The sequence below is a fragment of the Ascidia mentula genome, chromosome 5 (assembly GCF_947561715.1).
Source record: "Ascidia mentula chromosome 5, kaAscMent1.1, whole genome shotgun sequence".
Taxonomy (NCBI): Eukaryota; Metazoa; Chordata; class Ascidiacea; order Phlebobranchia; family Ascidiidae; genus Ascidia; species Ascidia mentula.
Genome location: NC_138570.1, coordinates 6887924 through 6915010, shown reverse-complemented (window position 1 = coordinate 6915010; position 27087 = coordinate 6887924). Strand labels below are relative to the sequence as shown.

The 27087-nt window shown below is 41.2% G+C and overlaps 4 protein-coding genes across 4 annotated transcripts; 2 read left to right on the top strand and 2 right to left on the bottom strand.

Annotated features, from left to right (window-relative positions):
• Positions 1 to 16: 16 nt before the first annotated feature.
• Positions 17 to 1375, top strand: LOC145903769 (GPN-loop GTPase 2-like). Its single transcript, XM_082991906.1, has 4 exons — positions 17 to 327; positions 425 to 679; positions 916 to 1020; positions 1088 to 1375. Exons 1-4 carry the CDS (start codon positions 17 to 19, stop codon positions 1314 to 1316), a joined length of 900 nt encoding a protein of 299 aa, XP_082848032.1. The 3' UTR covers positions 1317 to 1375.
• Positions 1376 to 1522: 147 nt separating this feature from the next.
• Positions 1523 to 10891, bottom strand: LOC145903768 (DNA-directed RNA polymerase II subunit RPB1-like). Its single transcript, XM_082991905.1, has 31 exons — positions 10803 to 10891; positions 10519 to 10711; positions 10341 to 10456; positions 10108 to 10261; positions 9776 to 9939; positions 9549 to 9693; positions 9338 to 9481; positions 9109 to 9270; positions 8888 to 9037; positions 8597 to 8800; positions 8415 to 8527; positions 8123 to 8345; positions 7812 to 8021; positions 7604 to 7741; positions 7411 to 7536; positions 7261 to 7343; positions 7077 to 7197; positions 6912 to 6998; positions 6718 to 6853; positions 6469 to 6650; positions 6087 to 6260; positions 5776 to 5984; positions 5614 to 5716; positions 5241 to 5465; positions 4864 to 5065; positions 4591 to 4714; positions 4385 to 4514; positions 3915 to 4097; positions 3554 to 3775; positions 3308 to 3467; positions 1523 to 3237 (listed from the first exon to the last, which is right to left on the bottom strand). Exons 2-31 carry the CDS (start codon positions 10597 to 10599, stop codon positions 1712 to 1714), a joined length of 5997 nt encoding a protein of 1998 aa, XP_082848031.1. The 5' UTR covers positions 10600 to 10711; positions 10803 to 10891; the 3' UTR covers positions 1523 to 1711.
• Positions 10892 to 11203: 312 nt separating this feature from the next.
• On the top strand, positions 11204 to 14924 carry LOC145902476 (zinc finger BED domain-containing protein 4-like). Its single transcript, XM_082990466.1, has 3 exons — positions 11204 to 13788; positions 13921 to 14052; positions 14332 to 14924. Exons 1-3 carry the CDS (start codon positions 11867 to 11869, stop codon positions 14744 to 14746), a joined length of 2469 nt encoding a protein of 822 aa, XP_082846592.1. The 5' UTR covers positions 11204 to 11866; the 3' UTR covers positions 14747 to 14924.
• A 123-nt stretch (positions 14925 to 15047) lies between these two features.
• Positions 15048 to 18472, bottom strand: LOC145901535 (limb region 1 protein-like). The gene is made up of 10 exons (XM_082989260.1): positions 18286 to 18472; positions 18000 to 18133; positions 17778 to 17923; positions 17503 to 17720; positions 17140 to 17337; positions 16741 to 16950; positions 16586 to 16674; positions 16136 to 16527; positions 15915 to 16076; positions 15048 to 15831 (listed from the first exon to the last, which is right to left on the bottom strand). The coding sequence occupies exons 1-10, from the start codon at positions 18361 to 18363 to the stop codon at positions 15557 to 15559; spliced, it is 1902 nt and encodes a 633-aa protein (XP_082845386.1). The 5' UTR covers positions 18364 to 18472; the 3' UTR covers positions 15048 to 15556.
• Between the last annotated feature and the right edge of the window lie 8615 nt (positions 18473 to 27087).

Genomic DNA, 27087 nt, shown 5'->3' with positions numbered 1-27087 from the left:
TCACACAAAAACAAAAATGCCCTTATTTGAAAAAACTACATTTGGACAAGTTGTAATTGGGCCTCCGGGCAGTGGTAAAACCACATACTGCCATGGCATGCAGCAATTTATGAATGCTATTAAGAGGGAATGCTGTATAGTAAACTTGGATCCAGCAAACGATTTTATTCCCTACAAGTGTGATATTAATATTAATGATCTTGTGACGGTTGATGATGTAATGAAAAACTTGGTGCTTGGCCCCAATGGTGCCTTGCTTTACTGCATGGAATATCTTGAAATGAACCAGGAATGGTTGTTGCAAAAACTTCAAGAATTCTCAGGAAGGTAAGTTTACTAAAAAAATCTTCGCCAGTTTTGTGTCAAATCCTAAAAAAAGTATTGTACTATTCTTTGTGTATGCATTTCATGTGTTTGAACACAGATATTTCATATTCGACTGCCCTGGCCAAGTTGAATTGTACACTCACCATGCCTCCCTGAGAAATGTCATTGAGAAGCTTTGTGGGAAGGAGTGTGACCTGCGTATGACAGCAGTTCATCTTGTCGATGCACATTATTGCTCTGATTCAAGCAAATTTGTTTCTGTTCTTCTCACATCGTTGGCAACCATGCTCCACATGAATATGCCACATGTTAATGTGTTGTCAAAAATGGACATTGCAGAACAGTATGGGAAGTAAGTATGTTTTCTGGTTGGATTGCACAATTTTGCCAATATTCTTAGGTATGTGCTTTGTCTTGTGTCCGCATTATAACTTACATCTGGGTCACCAAACACCCCCAGTAAGTTTTTTTCATACAGTGGCTTTATTGTACCTTGAAGCTAATAACAGGGGCTGAAAAATCCTTTTGGGGATTTTCAAGAAGCTGGGATTACTGTAATGCTGGTTATTGCTAATATGTTGCATTCAGGTTTCCCTTTCACTTGGAATACTACACAGAAGTGCTGGATTTGGCCAAACTTATAGAACTTGATGACAAAGATCCTTTTACACAGAAGTATCACAAACTTAATGAGTAAATTAGCATTTGTACATTATGTCAACCCTTGTGTGGTCGTATTGTAAAATTTTTGATGTTACAGGAAGTTATGCAGCGTTATCGAAGATTACAGCTTAGTATCTTTCGTACCCTTGAATGTTCAGGAAAAGGAGAGCATGCTGGAAGTATTGAAGGTGGTCGATAAAGCCAACGGCTATTGTTATGGCGGGGTCGAAGAACGGAACATTCAGAAATTACTGTCAGTTGCCGTTGGAGCGGATTTCGATTATTTTCGTTCAGCGTCTGTACATGAAAGATACATGTCGCCGTAGAATGTTTTGTGTTGTGTGCATTGATTTCGTGGCGCAAATAAATGATTCCAGGATTGTGTAACTATTAAATGAACTGTAACTTGATTTCTTAGTCGTGTTCAAGAGTCCTGTGCACTTCAGGCTAAAGACAAGGTATCCAGGCACGCACGTTTTATCAAGCATTAATTTTGTTGCAAGCCCACCGAACAGGCACATAAACACAGAGATCGACCGTTTATTTTTATTAAACATTTTAAAGCGGAAAGCGAAGACGCGTTGTACAAGCCAAAAATCCGCATTTCCGTTTCCAACAAGATACCACAACCAATGGCGTAGGTGCAACCATAGCGTTAGAAAAACACGGCGCAGTCAGTGAAAGAATGGAATAATTAAACGCCGACAATTCACAGGTCCGCCTAATCTTCATCGCTGTCCTCTTGCGCATTGTAACGCATCCCTCCTCCAGGTGTGCTTGGTGTGTAACCGGGGGACGAAGGACTGTATGCGGGACTTGAGGGACTGTAACCAGGGCTTGTGGGTGAATACATTGGACTTGCGGGACTGTATGACGGACTTGAAGGACTGTAAGAGGGACTGGCCGGCCCATCACCACCAGGAGAACTCGGACTGTATCCTGGGCTGGCAGGGGTCATGTCGCCAGGTGTGTAAGCAGGACTAGTGGGAGCATAGTGTGGGCTTGCCGGTGAGTAAGATGGACTTGTTGGTGAGTATGCGGGACTGCTCGGCGAGTAACTCGGGCTACTCGGTGAGTAACCCACTTGGCCACTATAAGCTGGGCTCGTTCCATCACTCTGCGGACTCGACGGTGAGTAAGCCGGCGACGCTGGTGAATACCCGGGACTTGAGGGTGAATATGATGGACTTGAAGGCGAGTATTGTGGACTCGATGGTGTGTACTGTGGGCTAGATGGCGAGTACTTTGGACTCGACGGCGAATAACTCGGTGAAGATGGGCTGTAAGATGGAGAAGCAGGCGAGTATGATGGTGAGGACGGTGCATATTTGGGGCTTGATGGACTGTACTCTGGTGAGGCAGGGCTGTATGATGGGCTTGCAGGGGAATATTTTGGACTCGAAGGTGAGTAACTTGGGGAAGCCGGACTGTAACTCGGAGAAGTGGGCGAGTAACTCGGACTTGCGGGTGAATATGACGGGCTTGTGGGTGAGTAGGAAGGACTGGTGGGGCTGTAGCTGGGACTTGTTGGCGAATAAGAAGGACTTGTTGGCGAGTACGATGGAGATGTTGGACTGTAACTCGGGGAAGTGGGCGAGTACGATGGGCTGGTTGGCGAGTAAGACGGGGATGTTGGAGAATAGCTGGGACTCGTGGGAGAGTAACTCGGTGACGTCGGGCTATAACTCGGTGACGTAGGGCTATAACTCGGTGAAGTTGGGCTGTAGCTTGGGCTCGTAGGCGAGTACGAGGGACTCGTTGGCGAGTACGAAGGAGAGGTTGGACTGTAACTCGGGGAGGTTGGCGAGTATGAGGGGGAGGTCGGACTGTAACCAGGACTCGTTGGCGAATAACGCGGTGATGTCGGCGAGTAGTTTGGACTCGTTGGTGCGTACCCGGGGCTGTACTTGGGGCTTTGGGGCGTACCCGGGGTCCCCGGCTCGTAAGCTGGTGACACAGGCGAGTAACTTGGCGAAAGGCCCGAATGACTCGGTGACGGAATGTACGGGGACGCAGGACTCGCCGGTCCAGGGGATTGTGCCGGACTCCATGCGGGGCTATAGCCCGGCGAGAAACCAGCGCCTTCTGTGGGCGCTGGTGAAAATGCTGCAGCACTTGGTGTGGCGCCAGAACCAAAGCCGCCAGGTGTGTAGGAACCCGCAAAGCCAGGGGTGGCGCCACTCCATGGCGTCATGCTTGGCGACATGGAGCTCGGAGACGCCATTGAACCGAAGAACATTCCAGTGCCTGTGAAAAAATAATATTTCAAGTAATTTTCGCAGGGCTGCAAGAAACTTATTACCACGCATTGACTTACCTCCCATACCGCCAATGTTAGTCGGAATCTCCATGGCGTACTTGCATTTTTCGGCATCGAGAAGAAGGCCGAAACAACCACTACCTCCAGGCATCATTTGGCCCAACATGATGTTTTCAGATACACCGCTCATGTGATCAGTTTCAGCAGACGAGGCAGCCTACAAAAAAATACAACATAATGTATCATATTCGTATGTCCACAAAAAAGATGAAAGCGCGGTTAAAATCCGGTTTCTCTTGTCACCTCCAAAAGAATATCGACCGTTTCCTCAAAGGAGCACCGCATGAGGGCGCCTGTCTCCTGTCGGTTGATGCCGTGACGAGTGATTGCCATCAAGTGGCCCTTGGCGGTCATGACGTCACAAAGAAGCGCCAAGTGACGGTAGTTGACGTAGGAACCGTCGAAAGAGATAACGTGGTTGATTTCCTTTTCCAGGGCCTTTCGGACAGCCTCTATACCAAGCACCTGCAACGAGACACCCAGTAGTTAAATGATAGTTTCAGAGAATCACAACATAAACCGAAAATAGATGACGTCTACATCATCGTTTATGTCATAATTTTTGAGAATTCGATATTGGAGATATATAAAATAGAATACTCACGGAAAAGATTTCGCATATGTCATTGGAGGTTGTGCGCACAGGGTCAATATCTCGCTCTGAAAGGATTCTCATGAGCGCCGTTCCATCGGTTTCCAGAATCCAATCCTGCACTGCGTTGAATTCACCGTCTTTGGTGATCACAATACGTTTCTTGTTCTCTTCTTTTGGTAAATGCATGTAAACCTGAAGATAAAACAGCACCAGTTTAGCGGGTTATACTTTGTAAACTGTTCTCGTATATTTAACACTGCAAAAACCTTTGGTATTGGTGCTATGTTTACTCGATACAAAGCACCATTTTACGGAAACATGTAGCAACGGAAGCAGGAACATAAAACTGACATTACAGTGAATATTTGGTAAGAGTTTCTTCGAGCATCAAAAGCTATTACACATACTCCTTCACAGCTACTCTACATGTGTGTTAATCGGGGGTTATAAAAAAACAGTCAAAATATATGAAAGTCCACCTTTGCGATTTGTGGAATTCCCTGCAGTGTCATGTCAGTCAGCATGTTGGCTTCGATGTATCGCAAAAATACGTCATCCTCCATCTTATCAGACTGCTCTTCCCCGTCATCGTCGACTTTGCTCTCTTCGCTACAACGAACAATGCGAGTAGAAGTTTAAGATTATGCTGGGAACATATAGTTATGTAGTGCGACTTGCCGCTAACCTGTTCATTATTCGAATTCGCAACACCAGTTTTTCGGCGTTGTCGTCGTTGAATATACAGTTGAGGTCGTCACCAAAACCGGCGCTGATCTTTTCGGCAATTTGCTCCATACTTAGTTTCTTGTCTGCGAGGAAAATATATTTCAATTACACCGTTTCGAGTGTGAAAATAAGAATGGTTCGATCACGACCATTTCCGAATTTACCATCTTGCTAACAAATATGACGAGCTCAGCTGAGCATGTACACACTGCCAACTACTCTGCATACTCACCAGTCATCCTTTTCCGGTCCAACTCGATTCGAAGAAGCCACGAGGATATTCGTGCAACGTCGAAATCGGGCATTTCGTAATAGACGTTGACAAAATCCTGGTCCTCGGCAATCACGGTATTCATGGGATCAGGGTCGTAGTAAATCGCTGTGTTCGCGGTCACTTTGCGCAGCGTCGCGTGTTCAAGTCGACAAAGCACGTCCTGCCAAACGAAAGCAAACACGAGTGTGTTAGGTATTAAAGGCTATATTGGTTTTGAAGAGCTGCCAAAGAATATGCAGAGGATCAAGCAACACTATTTTCTTTATACAACGATGCAACAAAATATATATATATAGTGTGAAACTTCTGTTGAATATTCTGCGGTAACGCCTTACCTTACAACGCTGTGCGTCCCTTGTAGGAAGGCCGACCAAGTAAATGGTAAGCGAGGGTGTTTTCGGCTTCTTGGACACGTTGATCAATTCCTTTAACCTGGGCACACCGAGTGTGACGTTTTTGGCCGAAACACCGGCGTAATGGAAGGTGTTGAGGGTCATCTGGGTGGCCGGCTCGCCGAGAGACTGCGCTGCCAACGCTCCAACCATTTCACCAGGATGCGCCTGTCCAGTGAGGATTATTACGTATTTGAAAGACTTAGAAGCAGTACAAGAGAATGCATTACTAATTTATGGGTTGGATCGTGTGATACAAATTTGAATTTGAGGCACGTTGGAAAAAATGTAATTTTTAGAATGCTTTTAAACTGACATGAGCCTGCTGAAATTTGGTTTCAACTTCGCCCAGAATCCATTCAAATGCTTCCTGGGATAACCGGAACTCGTCGGCGACTCGCCTCGAACATAGTGTTGACCTACGCAAGAAAGAGAGGTTAACAGATGGGCATCGAACAGGACAGCGAAAAATCCTCACCTCAAGTGGGCGTTAAAGAGCAATGTGGCGTTGCTTTGTGCCTCTTTGCTCAGTCTGTCTTCGCCAGGCACGACCACAAGTCGTTTGCTGAGATCACGAACGCCTTCAATCACGCGAATGGGATTAAGGCTGGCCGGACTGCGTAAGTCAATGTGAAAAATATTCTGGGCGTTCCAAATCAAACGACTCAAGTTGACGGGCAGCACCACCTGTTATAATATATACCGCTGGAATCGCTGTCTTTTGACGCATTTTTTCATGTTTAGCTTATATGTTTTATTGCATGTGACGGGTAAGCTAATGATTTTCACCTTACTGTCACCCGAAGGTAAAATGGCGCGGATGTTATCTCTGTCTTGGGTGAGTTGTTCGAATTCGGCCTCGAGCTCCTGTTGGATCGCCACGTCTGTCTGTATTTGTCGAACCACGTCCTCGGACAAACATCTGCGCATGTAACGCTCCTTCGCGTAGTCGAATTTGAACTTCTGCAATCGAGAAATAGAACAAGAAAACGGTTAATATTTGACTTTCTAAAAAATATGGGCGACTGAAGAAATGGTTTTGTTGATACTCATGTACTTTTTACTTAATGTAGTTTACTAATTCAACCTCCATTTTACTTGTTGTATTTCTTGTTTATAAAAAGTTCATGATGCAAAACAAAATGATTTGTGTTCGATTCGACAAAAACACCTTTTCAAATGTCTTGTGGCTTGGTTTGAGAGTCGCAAGGTTCTGGAATTCAACTTTTTCACCGGCCAAGCCATCTTCCCCGTAACAAAGCTGGATCATGTAATCGTTGCACTGTCGTACTGTACCGTCGTAACGCACCATTACGGCTTCCATAGCTTTCACAAGACGCCGCTGAATGTAACCTTGAAAACAAGCACCCATCCAACACTTGTCCTAACTTGAGTATTTATAATTGAGGAAAATGCGAACCAGTTTCGGCAGTTTTTACGGCAGTGTCAATAAGACCTTCTCTTCCACCCATAGCGTGAAAATAGAACTCGGTGGGCGTCAGGCCGGCAAGGTAGGAGTTTTCCACGAAGCCTCTCGCTTCGGGTCCATAATCGTCCTTTTGGAACACGCAACAGTTACAAGACTGCCACACAGCAGATCCAAAGAGAACTCACTTTTATGAAATGCGGAAGAGTGCGGTGACGAAAACCGAAAGGAATTCGCTTTCCTTCGACGTTTTGTTGGCCGACAACTGCAATGACCTGTGAGTGACAAGGGCAATGTTCGTTTTGGGGAGTCACTGGTGGGCAGTAGATCAAACAAACTACGAATCAAAGAACCTGCGAAATGTTGATTTTCGATCCCTTCGATCCAGCCACCACCATGGCTTTGAAGTTGTTGAAATCGGACAAACTCTTTTGAGCGGACGAACCTGTCTTGTCCCTGGCGTCGTTAAGTATCCTGTATTGCAATACCACAAACGAATAAACAAAAGGCAAGGATAGGTGACGAACTCGAACAAACCTGTTCACTTGATTTTCAAACGTTTGTCTTAGAGTGTTTCCAGGTGTTGGCTGCAGGTCTCCCTTATGAGCTTTTTCAATGACCTGTCAAAAAGGAAATTAATTTCAGATTGAAGTTCTTGGGCTTGGCCATAAATGTAAGTTTACTTACCTCTATAACCTCTTGCTTGGCTTTCCTAATTTGGTTTTGAATGTCTTGGTAAGTTTGTGCATCGGCGATGGTGTCTCCAATACCGATAGAATGCCCTTCCACCATGAGCCAATTGTTTACTGATGTCTGGTAATAAAAAGTATAGCTTGTGGTCTGTTGCTTGAAAATAATACTTTTTGTGATTATGTCTTACCTGGATGTTAATGTAAAATTCCCTGCAAACATCAGGAGACTTTTCGAGAGCGACAACGTGACAAAGTGAGCCAGACGAAGTACCGAGAGACTTTTTGCAGATAATGCCACTCAGCAACACTCCATTCTCCACTAACACCTTTATCGATACAAAGCAAGCTATAGAAAAGCCACAACCAGAAAGAAATATAACATGCTGAGGTCCCCACCCTCGTGTCACCAGGAGATATGTATTTGTAGGGTCCGGAATCTTCACCATCTGGATGTGTACTGTGAGTTCGGATGCAGTTAATGCCAGGAGGAATGATGAGCGAGAACAGTTGCTTGCCCGTCCACAATGGTTTGGGTTTTAGGATCGCTGGTTGGGGCATGGTCCCATCCCAGTCATTGATAAACATTAGTAAGTTCATAAACGTTTCCTTTACAAAAGTATGTAGGTTTGTTAAGATTTTGAAACTTTTGTAAAAGATGTCCCAAGTAAATTACCCCAAAAAAGATTTGAGGTAAAGTGCATTTATACCTTATCAATAAAAGAATCTCTTTTGGTCATTTTTCGCACTGCAGTTAAGGTATCTTGCACAATTCCCATGACAGGACGATTGCTCTGGGGGGTAACGATCATCCTGTTCACCATAGCTAGCTCAAGAATCTCAGCTCTGGTCTCCATTGACTGAGGGACATGAAGGTTCATCTCATCACCATCAAAATCAGCATTGTAAGGTGTGGTCACAGATAAATTCAGCCTGGAAATATATGCAAAAAACGAGTTGTATTAAAAGTGTGGTGACAAAATAGGTATTAGACATATGTACCTGAAAGTGGACCAGGGCAAAACCCTGACTTTGTGCCCCATCATGGACATTTTGTGGAGTGTGGGTTGTCGGTTGAAAACAATGACATCACCCTCTTTCAAATGACGTTCCACCTAAATTTACATGAATTTTGATTAACCCCAAATAATATAACACTATGATGATATTGTTAGGGAAACTACCTTGTATCCAACTTGCAGGTGAAGATCAGAGAGTTTTGGGTGGTATCTCAAATCAATTCTGTCACCGCTGTCTCTTATGATATATTTTGCTCCTGGATATTGGTTGTTGCCTCTTCTGACAAGCTCTTGCATTCGGTCAATATTGAATGGAGTCACAATTTCAGGGTAGGTCAAATTACAAGCAATAGAGCGGGGAACTCCAACCTAGGAAAGAAGTTGTAGCTAGCCTCCTAAACACTTGAAAACTCAAATACAATGGAAAATATAATACTACTAATTAGATTGACTTACTTCGTCAATTTTTAGGTTTGGGTCAGGCGTGATAACAGTTCTGGCAGAAAAGTCAACACGCTTTCCCATCAAGTTTCCACGAATTCTGCCCTCTTTGGCTTTTAACCTTTGTTTAATAGATTTCAAAGGACGCCCAGATTTTTGTAATGCCTGCAATGCACCAATAGCTAAATATTGATACAATTAATATTTTTTTAAAGTTTTATTTAAATAGCCTTTACCTTAGGCACTCCGGGCATATCGTTGTCTGTCAAAGTGGCAACATGATATTGCAAAAGTTTGACATCTTCCATTATGATGTGAGCAGCAGTTCCATTCTGTTCATTTCTTCTAAGCTGCTGATTTGCTTTAATAATGTCCGCCAATTTGTGGGTCAAATCGTCCTAAAAAGTCACCAATTGTACTTGTAAGGTTTTTTTTGTAGATTTGCAATTTGTTTACGATCTATACCTGACTTCTGGCACTCCCGCCACCCATGACTACAGATGGTCTAACACACAGAGGAGGGACTGGAAATACAGTGCAAATCATCCACTCGGGTCTTGCAAACCTTGGATCCATCCCAAGAATTTCAGACTCCTCATCTGATATTCTCTGAAAAATAATTACAGAAGTCACACAGACCATTTCAATCATCAAACTCAATTTAAATTAAAGCAACCTTGAAAATTTCAAGAACTCTTTCTGCAGAAACAGTAATTTTCTTTTCCTGGGAGTCTTCATTTACATGCTTCCATTCTGCAATCAATTCCATACCAATACGACGAATTTTGGGTTGATAGCGTCCACAGCCACCATGGCCAACTCTTTCATTTGATAAAAATAAAACAGTAAATTACAAAAGCGAACAAATCTAATTATAACTGTTTCTTGTTATCTTCGACATACTTTCTCGGCTCATCCTCATCTCTTTGCTGAACGTCAAATGTGTTGTCCATTTCCTCACCACCTTCGCATATGTTTTTTCCTTTGCACAGCTCATACACATGTGCAAGTCGTTTTCTGGGTTGCCCTTTGGATTTGGCCATAACTTGTCGAATTTTAGGGTTACTCTGTTAAAAATCCAAAGCACATTTTTTATGCGTCTATGGTCACTAAGCAAAAACCCACATTAGTTCAGGGTAATCTTATTGGAGCAGAAACACAAATATATTTATGTTCAATGATTTACTTCACACATATTTTTATGCAGACTTCTCAATATTGTATAAAGTTCTTACCTTTTCAACAAGTAATCTTGAACAATAAAAACAAACACAGCGCATTATTTTTATTGACTTTGTCAAAAATCCAACATGAAAAACAGGTTTGGCAAGCTCAATATGGCCAAAATGCCCAGGACAGTCTGTCATATTTCCAGCACATGTTTGACACCTGATAAAAGAACGCCATTTGTAAGAAACTTCATGCAAGGTATAATTTATCGTTACAAATGTGCTCTTCTGTAATATACCTGGACATTCGATCTACAACACCTTGTCGTGGGTCCATAAGACCAAGGAGTTTGGGGCGGCCACCTTCGGTAACCTCTGGGTATTGCACACCACCTTCAGTAACTGACATGCGTTTCTGTGCAATTTTAACATGTTTAGCTGTTCAAGAAACTCTGACCAGTAAATGTTCAAACGTACGATTTCATCGGGGCTGAGAATGCCGAACTGTACCCGGCGAACTTGGCGCAATTCAATGTTGGATTCTGTCAGCTGAGCCATGCTTGCGAGCGGAGGGCAAAACGCGCCAATTGGTGAACAACGTGCTTTGGCGTGAGTTTTTATACCAACCAGACGCAGTGACGTCACACTTCGTAGGCAAGCAGAGCGAGGGCTAATAAGCAAGTAATAATTAGGTTACGTTTACAAATTTGCTACAAAACCTTAATGTAACAATTTGAAACACAGCACTGGCCGTAATTTACCTTTTCGGAAAATATACAACAAATTATGTATGAATTAAACCGACGCAGACCAGCTTCTTTCAGAGCTACTGCTGCTAGACCACTACCGCAGCGACTGAAGAACAAGACCGGCCCAGGCACTATTTATTAAAAACGGTAAGGGCGGCGCGTTCCGCATTAGCAAGCACAGTCGTCCATATATGGAGCAAACTGTAGGATAAACGAGAGCACTGATTGGACAACGCGGACCCGTGATTGACGTTGTCTCGCAGAAAGAGAAAAGAAAAAGGCATCGTCACGAGAGAGAGCATCTTGCAACACGCCGCGGTCCAGAACAAGCGCGCAGGGATAGGAGTTTTGTGTGGTAGGATAGGCGTAGATTTGAGGCTAGAGAGAGAGAAGCGAACAAAACTAGCTTTGAATGGTGTTCGTGCTTTCGGCTCCAACTGGTGAATAGCGAAACTGTTGTATTCCCTTATCTTTGAACCTTATACACATCAACCGTTGCTGCACACACCAAATGTTATGTTTATGCTTTATCACAGTTTGGTAATCAAATGAATTTGAATTGTTATTAACGTTGTGAGTGTTTTAAAACAAAAGCTTTCGCCGACTGGTTGCGACCGTAGCGAACCGGAATTGAATTCAAGATGGCGGTATGAGCTTACAGCCTTGTTGCGCAGTCTCAATTTGCGTTGTTGAATTTTTTTTTGCCCGTTTGTGTTGCATTTACATAATATAAATACAGTTAATATTTACATATCAGCGAAGTATGAAATGTTTTTTGGAATTTCCTTTCTTTAATTAAATGTTTTATGGAACCCAACCAGGATTTTCTCAAATATCGTAGCGAAAGCGAACAACGAGATGTTGTGACCAATTTAGTATGTCAAAGATTAACCTTACTTTTGTTGAACAATATACCAGAATAATTTGACAAAAAAATCATTGGTTATTGACATCCTATTATTGAAGTAGGCCTACATTCCCCCAAGGTGGAATCTAACAGTTGTATTATTTTGGTAATTTTTTTTAACAGTGACAAAAACACAAAATAGAATGATAGTCACTCTAAAACTCCAAACATGTCGAAAGTGTGGAACTACTTTGTCAAGTGCGAGTGCAACAGTAGATTGGTGACGTGCAAACTCTGTAAAGTGACTCTCAAAAGACCGTTGGGAAATACAACAAATTTATGGAAGCACTATGCAAAATGTAGCAACAAATCTTTACCTGAAGGTAATGGTGAGATTATAGGAAACCAAGATCAGCCCAAAAAACGACCAAGGGGTTCATATGCAAAACGTTCACCAGTTTGGAACTCATTTACTGCAGAAAAGAATGCCTTGTATGCTACATGTAATTCTTGCCAACATCCCGTTAAGTTCCCAGGTGGGAACACTACTAGCTTGTGGAAACACAAAAAAATATGCTCCGACATTCAAAAAGGCTCTGTGCAAACAACCCAAAGGACTATACCGAAACATCCCAAAGCCAAAGTGAAAAAAGTAAGAAAGAAAATTAAAACCAGTACAGGTCGAAAGCAGTCAAAAGTGTGGAATTACTTTTCACGCAACCCTGGTGATAAAGGTTCAGCAATCTGCCACATATGCAAAAATATCATACGGCGTCCTTTTGGCAACACTACAAATTTATGGGCTCACCATAGAAAGTGCTCCCAAGCTAAACACATGACAGAAGTGAACTCACAATTAGTAAATGACTTAAAAAGCCAAGATGACAAGACATTTTCTGATACCGATGCTGCAGTTAGCAACCCTCAAAAACTTGCTACCTCAATTTTAACTGATGACCAAAAAGATGAAATATATGATAAAACTTGTGCAACAGAACAACTGTCATCAGATGACAACACAGCAAAAACACTTGTGAATGAAGTCCATGATCTTTGTGCTTTGGAAAGTAATGTGTCTGAGCTCAGTATGCTTTCTCTTGATATTATATCATTTATGATCCAGGATCTGCCATCTCACAATGCATTGGATGGAGTGGGATTTTACAATCTTATGCAAAAAGCATATCCTTTTGCAGCAATTTCTAAAAAGCAAAATTTAAAATGTCTTTCAGATCTCAAAGAAGATGTTGATCAGCGTGTAACAGAAATTTTGGGTCTTGCTCCTTCCCTTTCACTGTCCATACAGTCGTATGAAACTCAGGGTGGATATTTGTGTTTGACAATTTTCGTTCATTTTTATGATCTTCAACACAACTTGTATTTATTACCCATGTCTTCAAAGTGTACTAAGGCGGAATTAATGATTGCTCTTCGTTTTTATCATGCAAGCTCCTCGCCCTCCCAGCTCTTTTTACTTATTCGTGAAGCAATTGAGCCATATTTATGTAAAAGCTTACTAACAAGTCATGCTTCCCAATGTGCAATGCCACTGATGAAACAAGAAGAAAACAGTTTTTACCAGACTTCTTGCAATGTATTGGAGAGACCTGCCAGGTGGAGACCTAATGTAAGCCATGTAACAATTGGAACAAATTGCCTCCTTGGAAAAGCTATTGAAAGTGGTTCAACTTTGCAGGGATATCAAACTGTTGTGTGCTTGCGATCACAGCTGAGACAAATAATTGGAAATGTCATGCAAGACCAAATGGATAGAAAATTAAGTGAAAGTATTCAAAGAGCACAAGACATTTGTGATTATTTTCAACAGACAAGAAAGGCTTTAATTCGACTTGAAAGGATTCAAGTAAATTTGGGTCGCCCCCAGCCCCTGCTCCTAGCCCCAGATAGTTCACGGACTTGTTTACCCCTGTACCAGATGCTAAGCAGATGTGTGGAGCTAAAGTCTGAAATATGTATGCTCGGGGAAACTACAGACAAAATTTGTTCCTCTTTGAAGCAATCAGACTGGGAAATATATCTTTCTCTTGTCAATGCAACCCAACCAATAGAAAAGGCGATTGAGAAATCCAGCGGAGAAACATCTTTAGCTGAGGGCATTCCAATTGTTGTTGGATTGTGTGAAACAGTCGAGTAAGTTATGTGTCTATGTTTTTAGCTTGTTGGGGTGTTTCCTGAAATTTACAAAATGTGCATTTGTTATGCATTAGTCTGCTAATTGTTGATAAAGTTAACGCAATGCCCAATAACTTAAATACTTTGCAGAAAACTGAAGAGTGATAATGACAATCGAGATGTTGACAACTTCTTTGTTAAACTGTGTGAACAATGTTGCTCTCTAAAACATCGTTTTTTGGATAATGAGGATTATCTTACGAGCACTTTTCTGCATCCAGGGTAAGTTTTCTAATGTAATACAATTTGTGAAAAATATAATTTTTTCAAAATCATGTTTTTGTTGCATAATTGTGTCCAAATTTAATGGCTCTGTTGATTGATTACTTAACAGTATGCAGTTGTGCACCAAACTAGGTGCAACCTTACGGAGAAAACAAGGTGGAAACACTACAGGTTGAAACAGTGGCCATCTGTCTGCAACTTACACAATTAATATTAATGGCTCCACTTTGCTTACCAGAAAATTATTGTTATAAAATAAAATTTTTTGTTGTTTAGACTCAGATGTCACATTCCTGTTACCACCATGGAACGGATTTCCCATTTTATCACCAAAACGAACTTGGATGACACCGTCTGCAACATGAATGACAGTAGTTCCACACTTGACACTGTCACATTCCGGCCAAACATCAAACAACAAGTTCAACAGTACCTGAAAGACTCTTCTTCTATTTCAACCAACCCTATTTATTACTGGTCCGAGTACCAGACTGTTTGGCCTGATCTTTCGAAGCTTGCCTTGAAGTTTTTAAAAGTTCCACTTTCTGTCCTTGAGGTAGACCCCGAAATCTTCAAAAGCCCGGCAATCTGCTGTGTTACACCAGACACAGAAACATATGCAGAAGATGTTGTATTTTTGCGGGAAAACTTGAAAAGGCGTTGTGACCTTTCATCCATAACTGTGCAATAGATTAACAGAGTCCCAATCATTCAAACAAATTGCTTGCGTAGTTTCCACAAATACTGTGCCCAGAAAAATGTAGCTATCAAACCTTGCTGTTATTCGTTATTTTCTTGCCTTTAGTTGTAAAGCTGTGTGCAAATGTTACCAGAAACACTGTTGTTATTTTGTGCAAACATTATCCAGAAATAAAACCATTTTGCTTCAGTGATTGTACCAGGTTGCCAGTGGGTAAAACAAATGAGTTCGCTGAAATTTCATTCCAGACATTCTGCTGTAAATTGAACAAAAAATACATCAGGTTGTTTAAAATATAATTTATTACACTTATTCGGTAGTCTACTGTACATGGTACATTGAAGATTTTGATATGGCTAAACACTACCAGAAAGTGATAAAATGCAAATTATTCATGCGCGCTACGCTGCTTCAATACAGGCACTTTAAATGGGGCAGCCTCAATGGGCAATGGGCAGATGTAATATCAATAATAACACCACTTGATATGTGCCCTAGCAGTGCAGTTTCCACTTGAAGAAATGGCGGCATGAATGCTGACAACACAAAAAAAACTGTTAAAACAAAACTGCAGCATAAGATAAATTTTCTGAATGAATACTTTCAAAGAATAACAACAAAATCAAAGCTGAAACAACAAAATAAACTAAGCCTTGCATTGGCACTTCATACGTAAAGGCAGAGCAACCACACAACAATGGTGCATAAAAACAAATTGCAAGTTCAAGGAAAAGGTTTTTCATGGAGGAAGATAATAGCACCTTGCAGACATTTACAGGATGAACTTATAACTTGTCAGCACTAGTGATGAACAGTTTTTGGTGCGGTGGTAGTTAGAAATGTCCGTGGTGCAAGATGTGTTTGAGATGATGATGAACAAATGTCTGTCCCAATTGGTGTTGCAGGACAACCTGGTTGTTGAATTCCAACATCGGGTTCAGCCTTTTCAAAGGGACTTGCCTTGAAAGACAATTCAGTGCTGGAGTTGACTTTTTGTCCCACTGTTGGGCTGCTGGCAGAACTCAATGGCAACTTATGCTTTGTTGCAAAGTGTACGATAGCATTGCGGTTGTATTCTATGAAAACATATATACAATTTACATTCAAATTTTTGTCAAACAGGTTTTTTTAAAACATGTACTTCATGTTGTTTACTTACGTAGGACTTTATAAAGCTCTCTCCGGATTCTGGCAGTCACCTTGCTTACCAAGCACAAAGCAGTGACAGCAGCAAAAATAACATTAAAAGCAAAAACAATGTGGAAGTCACCAAGCCAAGAAAAGCTGCCAAATTTGCCTTGAAGATCAAAATCTGTTATCCCTGTAAAAAACACACAGTTAATGAGATAGTAGTGAAAAACTAAATAAGGGTTTGCAAACCTAACACTCGTGACAGCACAGGAAGCGACGCGCTGAGTAACTGAATGAAGAGACAGTTTGCAATGATTTTTGTCATGGTTGTTTCATGGGGTATTGGCTTCAAGTTCCGAAAGCCTGGAAGCTGGTACAGCCCAATTACTGACGCAAGCATGAGGTAAAATATAACGACAGCTTCAAGAAGTGTTCCCACCAGGCCAAATGCAGACAATGAAGCTGCACCAAGCGAGTGGAAATGCGATTTTTGTGCCTGGGAGTTGGACACTTCTGGACAGTGAATATTCTGCTTGGCAGCTTTTTCTGAAGAAGCCCAGAATTTCCACCAGCGTGAGTTAGCTGGGTTTGATGCATGTTCATTGGGCACTTTCAAGCAGGTTTTTTCATTATGGAATTTTCTGTAAGATAGGTCAAACACAATTATAGTTAAGGCTTAGTAAGACATGAAGTACTTACCTATAGTCTTTGCCAAATTCCTCCTTTACAGTACTGGGGTGCAATTCATGGTCACCAATGAACACTAACTTCAAAATATGAATTGAAACCTAAAAAGCAAAATAATACTAGGCCCGCTGTTCAAATGTCCAAATTGTTCACCAATCCTCACTTACCAAAAACAACGCAAGTCCTGTAAGTGCCAAAATTATCAACACAACAAGAGGGTAACCAATGTTTCGTTCAAAGGCAGACGCCTTTTTTCTCTTTTCCAACTTCATTCTGCTGTGGTGAACACTCGCAAGTTTGAGTTCCAACTCTTTATGCTTCTCCACAGATAGTCGGCTGAGAAAAGCTTTGGAATGCAACTTTCTCTGCAATGCTTCCTGCAAAAAAAACGAAACAAAATCAACAGAACGTCTCTGAAGTATTGACTGAAGTTGCATAATTGAACTTTACCCTAGCTACACAAGCAAAATATTGAATGCTCACAGTACATCAAACAAACATGATTTATACAAAACACAAATATACACACTACTGCATGGGAGAAAGATCAAGTATGTAAAACTAACCTCTTCCATCATATCTTGTGCAATTTTTTCATCATTGTTTTCAAAAATTTTTGGCTTTACAAGCAAATGGCCCACAGCATCAAAGAGTGTAATGAAACCAATTGGTGCACATGCAGCCACCATGACCAGCACGCTCACACATAATAGAAATGAGTACAAATACTGAAGGTACGATTCACTGACCATCACCAGAATTTCCTGAGTTTAAAGCAAATTTAATTAATTTTTCATTGAAAGTATATATGCAAAAACATGTGATATAAAAGACATGTAATATATTGCAGACAAAAAAAAACATTATCTTTACTTGTGGAATGGTATTTCTACACTGCCATATTAAACAAACCACTAATTTCTACTCACTTGGGCTGAATCATCCTTGTCAAAGAAGGCCAGAGCTATTACAGAAAAACCAAAGACGACCACTGCTAGCAGGAGCAACAAAACCACTGTTTCATAAACACGCGGCATTAGGCCTCTTTTGTTGCCTGAAAACCCTTCTGATTCAGTAAAAAAGTAGGAAAATGGAAGCAGAACGAATAGAGAAAGATTGCTGAACCAAAATGTCCACTGCCAAAATGCTGTGCAATTTGAAATGATAAGTGATGATCACATGATTGGTAATAATTACAACTTACTATGAATCAGTGCTCCATTTAACCACTGTACCCAGTAACTATCGGGATGCAGATGTACCACTTCATTACCGATCATAGACATGGGCAGCATAAAAACACACCCACATGAGACAGACAAAGTAAAAGCACACAAGTAAAATGAGATTCTACAAAAAAAAGACAGATCATAGTGAAAAAGTTACAAATAAATTGAACTGAAACCTTCAATCTCATTATTTTTACCTGTATGCTTGTGCATCTTCATCAGTGCTGTAGAATCCAACTTGTTCACGCTTTTCGTGGTACCGTAAGATCACAAAATAGGAACACAGAAACAACACAATAAATGTCAAAAGTGCAATGATGTTTACTCGAATCTGTAAATCACAGAAAGTTTTGCTATGTGAAATGTTTGTCAATATAAGTAACATAGGCCTATGTGCAAGTTTCATTTCACCAAGACATATCTACGGTAAAACACCACAGATAAATCTGAATATAAATTAATATTTTGGCAAACCATGCATACCACATTATTGAATTCCTCTTCTTTTTCTTCTATAGTCTGATAGTAGGAATCATCAGCTGCCACCAGCCATTCAAACATTGTTGTGATTCCAATATATTATACATCTAGCAGAGGCAGTTTTATTTCTCTGTGAGTGCTCATTTTTTTTCCATTACTTTCATTTATTCACATGAACAAATAAACACATTTTTCTGGAAATAATCAAACATTTAAAAAAAAACATTTTAAAAGATCTTTTTACAATTAATACGTTGACGTTTGTATCAACGTACCAACCCACACTACTGCCAAACAACTTTTTTAGAAACGCTGACAGCTTTCTTTGGTCTTTGCATGTCACTCTATTCACAAAGGGGAGAAATGCGGCGAACCGTAGCGATGAAAACACGACGCATGAAAAAGACCACCCTCATTCTGGCAGAATTCTGGCAGAATAATTTTGCAAATTTGCCACATTTTGCAAGGTACAACAGGCATTAACTCAAAAATTGGTTTCTTTTGGATTAGAATCAAATTACAGAGATGAGCAAGCAGTTCAAACCTCAAAAAACATTTAAACAAATTTTTTCGCAGCTGTATCAATCAAAAAAATCGCAAATTAAAAAAATCGCCTGGTATCGCGATTCAGCATAATGGCGGCATGCAAAAAACTTCCCTAATACAAAGAATTCTGCTCGGCATTCTTGCAATAGGTGCCAATATTGACCAATATCACGAGAACGGAAATTTAATGCTCTACCACATGCAATTAACAAATTTGAAATTAAGGTGCCGGATGACCTTCAAATCGCCAATCGAAGACGACCCGCTTTTTGCGAATCAGCAGCATAATGGCGTAATGTCGGCATGCGAAAAACTTCCCTATTAAAACAATTCTGCTCGGCGTTCTTGCAATAGGTGCCAATTTTGACCAATATCACGAGAACGGAAATTTAATGCTCTACCACATGCAATTAACAAATTTGAAATTAAGGTGCCGGATGACCTTCAAATCGCCAATCGAAGACGACCCGCTTTTTGCGAATCAGCAGCATAATGGCGTAATGTCGGCATGCGAAAAACTTCCCTATTAAAACAATTCTGCTCGGCGTTCTTGCAATAGGTGCCAATATTGACCAATATCACGAGAACGGAAATTTAATGCTCTACCACATGCAATTAACAAATTTGAAATTAAGGTGCCGGATGACCTTCAAATCGCCAATCGAAGACGACCCGCTTTTTGCGAATCAGCAGCATAATGGCGTAATGTCGGCATGCGAAAAACTTCCATATTAAAACAATTCTGCTCGGCGTTCTTGCAATAGGTGCCAATTTTGACCAATATCACGAGAACGGAAATTTAATGCTCTACCACATGCAATTAACAAATTTGAAATTAAGGTGCCGGATGACCTTCAAATCGCCAATCGAAGACGACCCGCTTTTTGCGAATCAGCAGCATAATGGCGTAATGTCGGCATGCGAAAAACTTCCCTATTAAAACAATTCTGCTCGGCGTTCTTGCAATAGGTGCCAATATTGACCAATATCACGAGAACGGAAATTTAATGCTCTACCACATGCAATTAACAAATTTGAAATTAAGGTGCCGGATGACCTTCAAATCGCCAATCGAAGACGACCCGCTTTTTGCGAATCAGCAGCATAATGGCGTAATGTCGGCATGCGAAAAACTTCCCTATTAAAACAATTCTGCTCGGCGTTCTTGCAATAGGTGCCAATTTTGACCAATATCACGAGAACGGAAATTTAATGCTCTACCACATGCAATTAACAAATTTGAAATTAAGGTGCCGGATGACCTTCAAATCGCCAATCGAAGACGACCCGCTTTTTGCGAATCAGCAGCATAATGGCGTAATGTCGGCATGCGAAAAACTTCCCTATTAAAACAATTCTGCTCGGCGTTCTTGCAATAGGTGCCAATATTGACCAATATCACGAGAACGGAAATTTAATGCTCTACCACATGCAATTAACAAATTTGAAATTAAGGTGCCGGATGATCTTCAAATCGCCAATCGAAGACGACCCGCTTTTTGCGAATCAGCAGCATAATGGCGTAATGTCGGCATGCGAAAAACTTCCCTATTTAAACAATTCTGCTCGGCGTTCTTGCAATAGGTGCCAATTTTGACCAATATCACGAGAACGGAAATTTAATGCTCTACCACATGCAATTAACAAATTTGAAATTAAGGTGCCGGATGACCTTCAAATCGCCAATCGAAGACGACCCGCTTTTTGCGAATCAGCAGCATAATGGCGTAATGTCGGCATGCGAAAAACTTCCATATTAAAACAATTCTGCTCGGCGTTCTTGCAATAGGTGCCAATTTTGACCAATATCACGAGAACGGAAATTTAATGCTCTACCACATGCAATTAACAAATTTGAAATTAAGGTGCCGGATGACCTTCAAATCGCCAATCGAAGACGACCCGCTTTTTGCGAATCAGCAGCATAATGGCGTAATGTCGGCATGCGAAAAACTTCCCTATTAAAACAATTCTGCTCGGCGTTCTTGCAATAGGTGCCAATATTGACCAATATCACGAGAACGGAAATTTAATGCTCTACCACATGCAATTAACAAATTTGAAATTAAGGTGCCGGATGACCTTCAAATCGCCAATCGAAGACGACCCGCTTTTTGCGAATCAGCAGCATAATGGCGTAATGTCGGCATGCGAAAAACTTCCCTATTAAAACAATTCTGCTCGGCGTTCTTGCAATAGGTGCCAATTTTGACCAATATCACGAGAACGGAAATTTAATGCTCTACCACATGCAATTAACAAATTTGAAATTAAGGTGCCGGATGACCTTCAAATCGCCAATCGAAGACGACCCGCTTTTTGCGAATCAGCAGCATAATGGCGTAATGTCGGCATGCGAAAAACTTCCCTATTAAAACAATTCTGCTCGGCGTTCTTGCAATAGGTGCCAATATTGACCAATATCACGAGAACGGAAATTTAATGCTCTACCACATGCAATTAACAAATTTGAAATTAAGGTGCCGGATGATCTTCAAATCGCCAATCGAAGACGACCCGCTTTTTGCGAATCAGCAGCATAATGGCGTAATGTCGGCATGCGAAAAACTTCCCTATTTAAACAATTCTGCTCGGCGTTCTTGCAATAGGTGCCAATTTTGACCAATATCACGAGAACGGAAATTTAATGCTCTACCACATGCAATTAACAAATTTGAAATTAAGGTGCCGGATGACCTTCAAATCGCCAATCGAAGACGACCCGCTTTTTGCGAATCAGCAGCATAATGGCGTAATGTCGGCATGCGAAAAACTTCCCTATTAAAACAATTCTGCTCGGCGTTCTTGCAATAGGTGCCAATATTGACCAATATCACGAGAACGGAAATTTAATGCTCTACCACATGCAATTAACAAATTTGAAATTAAGGTGCCGGATGACCTTCAAATCGCCAATCGAAGACGACCCGCTTTTTGCGAATCAGCAGCATAATGGCGTAATGTCGGCATGCGAAAAACTTCCCTATTAAAACAATTCTGCTCGGCGTTCTTGCAATAGGTGCCAATTTTGACCAATATCACGAGAACGGAAATTTAATGCTCTACCACATGCAATTAACAAATTTGAAATTAAGGTGCCGGATGACCTTCAAATCGCCAATCGAAGACGACCCGCTTTTTGCGAATCAGCAGCATAATGGCGTAATGTCGGCATGCGAAAAACTTCCCTATTAAAACAATTCTGCTCGGCGTTCTTGCAATAGGTGCCAATATTGACCAATATCACGAGAACGGAAATTTAATGCTCTACCACATGCAATTAACAAATTTGAAATTAAGGTGCCGGATGACCTTCAAATCGCCAATCGAAGACGACCCGCTTTTTGCGAATCAGCAGCATAATGGCGTAATGTCGGCATGCGAAAAACTTCCCTATTAAAACAATTCTGCTCGGCGTTCTTGCAATAGGTGCCAATTTTGACCAATATCACGAGAACGGAAATTTAATGCTCTACCACATGCAATTAACAAATTTGAAATTAAGGTGCCGGATGACCTTCAAATCGCCAATCGAAGACGACCCGCTTTTTGCGAATCAGCAGCATAATGGCGTAATGTCGGCATGCGAAAAACTTCCCTATTAAAACAATTCTGCTCGGCGTTCTTGCAATAGGTGCCAATATTGACCAATATCACGAGAACGGAAATTTAATGCTCTACCACATGCAATTAACAAATTTGAAATTAAGGTGCCGGATGACCTTCAAATCGCCAATCGAAGACGACCCGCTTTTTGCGAATCAGCAGCATAATGGCGTAATGTCGGCATGCGAAAAACTTCCCTATTAAAACAATTCTGCTCGGCGTTCTTGCAATAGGTGCCAATATTGACCAAATTTGACCATATTGACCAATAAGCCTTTTAAATTTATAACTTTGGCAGTATGCAAGTACAACATGTGTTCAATCATGTACATTTGCACATATCAGCAAACTTGGCAATAATACACAACTTTATTTGTAAAAAATTGTATTTGTTGACTTCCGGGGCCGGGCAACGTAGCAGCCTTCGACATGCTACAAAATGTTGATTTGCGGACTGCAGTTTGTACACCCTTGGTGTAAACAAATACAAAACATTTTTGCTACATGTTTAGATGATGGATTGCTTTCTACATTTCTTTTTCATGTGCTTATTGGATAAAATGGCAACAAATTTTAGAGATATGTGACATATATAACGCTAAATACTATTTTTTCCAATACACACAAACATATGTATTTACTGTTTATCCTGTGACATGTGTTGCATAATTGATTTCTGTGACAAAATACTGCAAAAAAAATATGCTCTATTTTCTGTGCAGGTCGTATTCAGTTCGTAAAAAAAGGAAAAGTTGAATTGTGATGGTTACTTTTGAGGGAAAAGAAAATTGAAAATGTAGTGTAGTTCATACTACACCTGACAAATTCCTGCAAATGTGTCATTGGTAGGGGAGTCAGAAGATAATAGGAGAGGGGTTAATAAAATTTTCATGTTAGGTACCACGAATCCATACGAGTTGATAAACCCTTCGGTATCTGAGATCAAATCCTAATAGAATGCTACAGTCAAACGATAACGCGTGAAATATGTCCACATTTGCGTCATTGCGTCATAAGGGACAAACAGAAAGAAAGGCAATCTTCGACCAAAACGAATTTCAATGCCAGGATCAAACTTTATTTTATCAAAATAGGACTAAAGACCGCATATCAGCAATTCTATTAAAATAGTTTTGCCCGCGGGGAATGCCCGTCTTGTACTCCTGCGTCATAGAGAGTCTCAGTTTCGTCACAAGGCAACCGGTGATGCATTGGGGTCAATTTTCTGTTTAATGAGCAAGAAGTCACGTGGTGTAGCCAGGGCGATTTTCAGCGTGTTTAGTGCAGTTTTAGTGCAAATTTTTGCTCTTCTCAGTCAGTCAGACGTTTGGTGCAGGGTGCTGTGAAAAGTTTAGTTGAAAAACCATCAAAATGTTCAAGGGGATGAAGCACAAAATTGAATCTTTTATTGGCACCTATTGCAAGAACGCCGAGCAGAATTGTTTTAATAGGGAAGTTTTTCGCATGCCGACATTACGCCATTATGCTGCTGATTCGCAAAAAGCGGGTCGTCTTCGATTGGCGATTTGAAGGTCATCCGGCACCTTAATTTCAAATTTGTTAATTGCATGTGGTAGAGCATTAAATTTCCGTTCTCGTGATATTGGTCAAAATTGGCACCTATTGCAGGAACGCCGAGCAGAATTGTTTTAATAGGGAAGTTTTTCGCATGCCGACATTACGCCATTATGCTGCTGATTCGCAAAAAGCGGGTCGTCTTCGATTGGCGATTTGAAGGTCATCCGGCACCTTAATTTCAAATTTGTTAATTGCATGTGGTAGAGCATTAAATTTCCGTTCTCGTGATATTGGTCAAAATTGGCACCTATTGCAGGAACGCCGAGCAGAATTGTTTTAATAGGGAAGTTTTTCGCATGCCGACATTACGCCATTATGCTGCTGATTCGCAAAAAGCGGGTCGTCTTCGATTGGCGATTTGAAGGTCATCCGGCACCTTAATTTCAAATTTGTTAATTGCATGTGGTAGAGCATTAAATTTCCGTTCTCGTGATATTGGTCAAAATTGGCACCTATTGCAGGAACGCCGAGCAGAATTGTTTTAATAGGGAAGTTTTTCGCATGCCGACATTACGCCATTATGCTGCTGATTCGCAAAAAGCGGGTCGTCTTCGATTGGCGATTTGAAGGTCATCCGGCACCTTAATTTCAAATTTGTTAATTGCATGTGGTAGAGCATTAAATTTCCGTTCTCGTGATATTGGTCAAAATTGGCACCTATTGCAGGAACGCCGAGCAGAATTGTTTTAATAGGGAAGTTTTTCGCATGCCGACATTACGCCATTATGCTGCTGATTCGCAAAAAGCGGGTCGTCTTCGATTGGCGATTTGAAGGTCATCCGGCACCTTAATTTCAAATTTGTTAATTGCATGTGGTAGAGCATTAAATTTCCGTTCTCGTGATATTGGTCAAAATTGGCACCTATTGCAGGAACGCCGAGCAGAATTGTTTTAATAGGGAAGTTTTTCGCATGCCGACATTACGCCATTATGCTGCTGATTCGCAAAAAGCGGGTCGTCTTCGATTGGCGATTTGAAGGTCATCCGGCACCTTAATTTCAAATTTGTTAATTGCATGTGGTAGAGCATTAAATTTCCGTTCTCGTGATATTGGTCAAAATTGGCACCTATTGCAGGAACGCCGAGCAGAATTGTTTTAATAGGGAAGTTTTTCGCATGCCGACATTACGCCATTATGCTGCTGATTCGCAAAAAGCGGGTCGTCTTCGATTGGCGATTTGAAGGTCATCCGGCACCTTAATTTCAAATTTGTTAATTGCATGTGGTAGAGCATTAAATTTCCGTTCTCGTGATATTGGTCAAAATTGGCACCTATTGCAGGAACGCCGAGCAGAATTGTTTTAATAGGGAAGTTTTTCGCATGCCGACATTACGCCATTATGCTGCTGATTCGCAAAAAGCGGGTCGTCTTCGATTGGCGATTTGAAGGTCATCCGGCACCTTAATTTCAAATTTGTTAATTGCATGTGGTAGAGCATTAAATTTCCGTTCTCGTGATATTGGTCAAAATTGGCACCTATTGCAGGAACGCCGAGCAGAATTGTTTTAATAGGGAAGTTTTTCGCATGCCGACATTACGCCATTATGCTGCTGATTCGCAAAAAGCGGGTCGTCTTCGATTGGCGATTTGAAGGTCATCCGGCACCTTAATTTCAAATTTGTTAATTGCATGTGGTAGAGCATTAAATTTCCGTTCTCGTGATATTGGTCAAAATTGGCACCTATTGCAGGAACGCCGAGCAGAATTGTTTTAATAGGGAAGTTTTTCGCATGCCGACATTACGCCATTATGCTGCTGATTCGCAAAAAGCGGGTCGTCTTCGATTGGCGATTTGAAGGTCATCCGGCACCTTAATTTCAAATTTGTTAATTGCATGTGGTAGAGCATTAAATTTCCGTTCTCGTGATATTGGTCAAAATTGGCACCTATTGCAGGAACGCCGAGCAGAATTGTTTTAATAGGGAAGTTTTTCGCATGCCGACATTACGCCATTATGCTGCTGATTCGCAAAAAGCGGGTCGTCTTCGATTGGCGATTTGAAGGTCATCCGGCACCTTAATTTCAAATTTGTTAATTGCATGTGGTAGAGCATTAAATTTCCGTTCTCGTGATATTGGTCAAAATTGGCACCTATTGCAGGAACGCCGAGCAGAATTGTTTTAATAGGGAAGTTTTTCGCATGCCGACATTACGCCATTATGCTGCTGATTCGCAAAAAGCGGGTCGTCTTCGATTGGCGATTTGAAGGTCATCCGGCACCTTAATTTCAAATTTGTTAATTGCATGTGGTAGAGCATTAAATTTCCGTTCTCGTGATATTGGTCAAAATTGGCACCTATTGCAGGAACGCCGAGCAGAATTGTTTTAATAGGGAAGTTTTTCGCATGCCGACATTACGCCATTATGCTGCTGATTCGCAAAAAGCGGGTCGTCTTCGATTGGCGATTTGAAGGTCATCCGGCACCTTAATTTCAAATTTGTTAATTGCATGTGGTAGAGCATTAAATTTCCGTTCTCGTGATATTGGTCAAAATTGGCACCTATTGCAGGAACGCCGAGCAGAATTGTTTTAATAGGGAAGTTTTTCGCATGCCGACATTACGCCATTATGCTGCTGATTCGCAAAAAGCGGGTCGTCTTCGATTGGCGATTTGAAGGTCATCCGGCACCTTAATTTCAAATTTGTTAATTGCATGTGGTAGAGCATTAAATTTCCGTTCTCGTGATATTGGTCAAAATTGGCACCTATTGCAGGAACGCCGAGCAGAATTGTTTTAATAGGGAAGTTTTTCGCATGCCGACATTACGCCATTATGCTGCTGATTCGCAAAAAGCGGGTCGTCTTCGATTGGCGATTTGAAGGTCATCCGGCACCTTAATTTCAAATTTGTTAATTGCATGTGGTAGAGCATTAAATTTCCGTTCTCGTGATATTGGTCAAAATTGGCACCTATTGCAGGAACGCCGAGCAGAATTGTTTTAATAGGGAAGTTTTTCGCATGCCGACATTACGCCATTATGCTGCTGATTCGCAAAAAGCGGGTCGTCTTCGATTGGCGATTTGAAGGTCATCCGGCACCTTAATTTCAAATTTGTTAATTGCATGTGGTAGA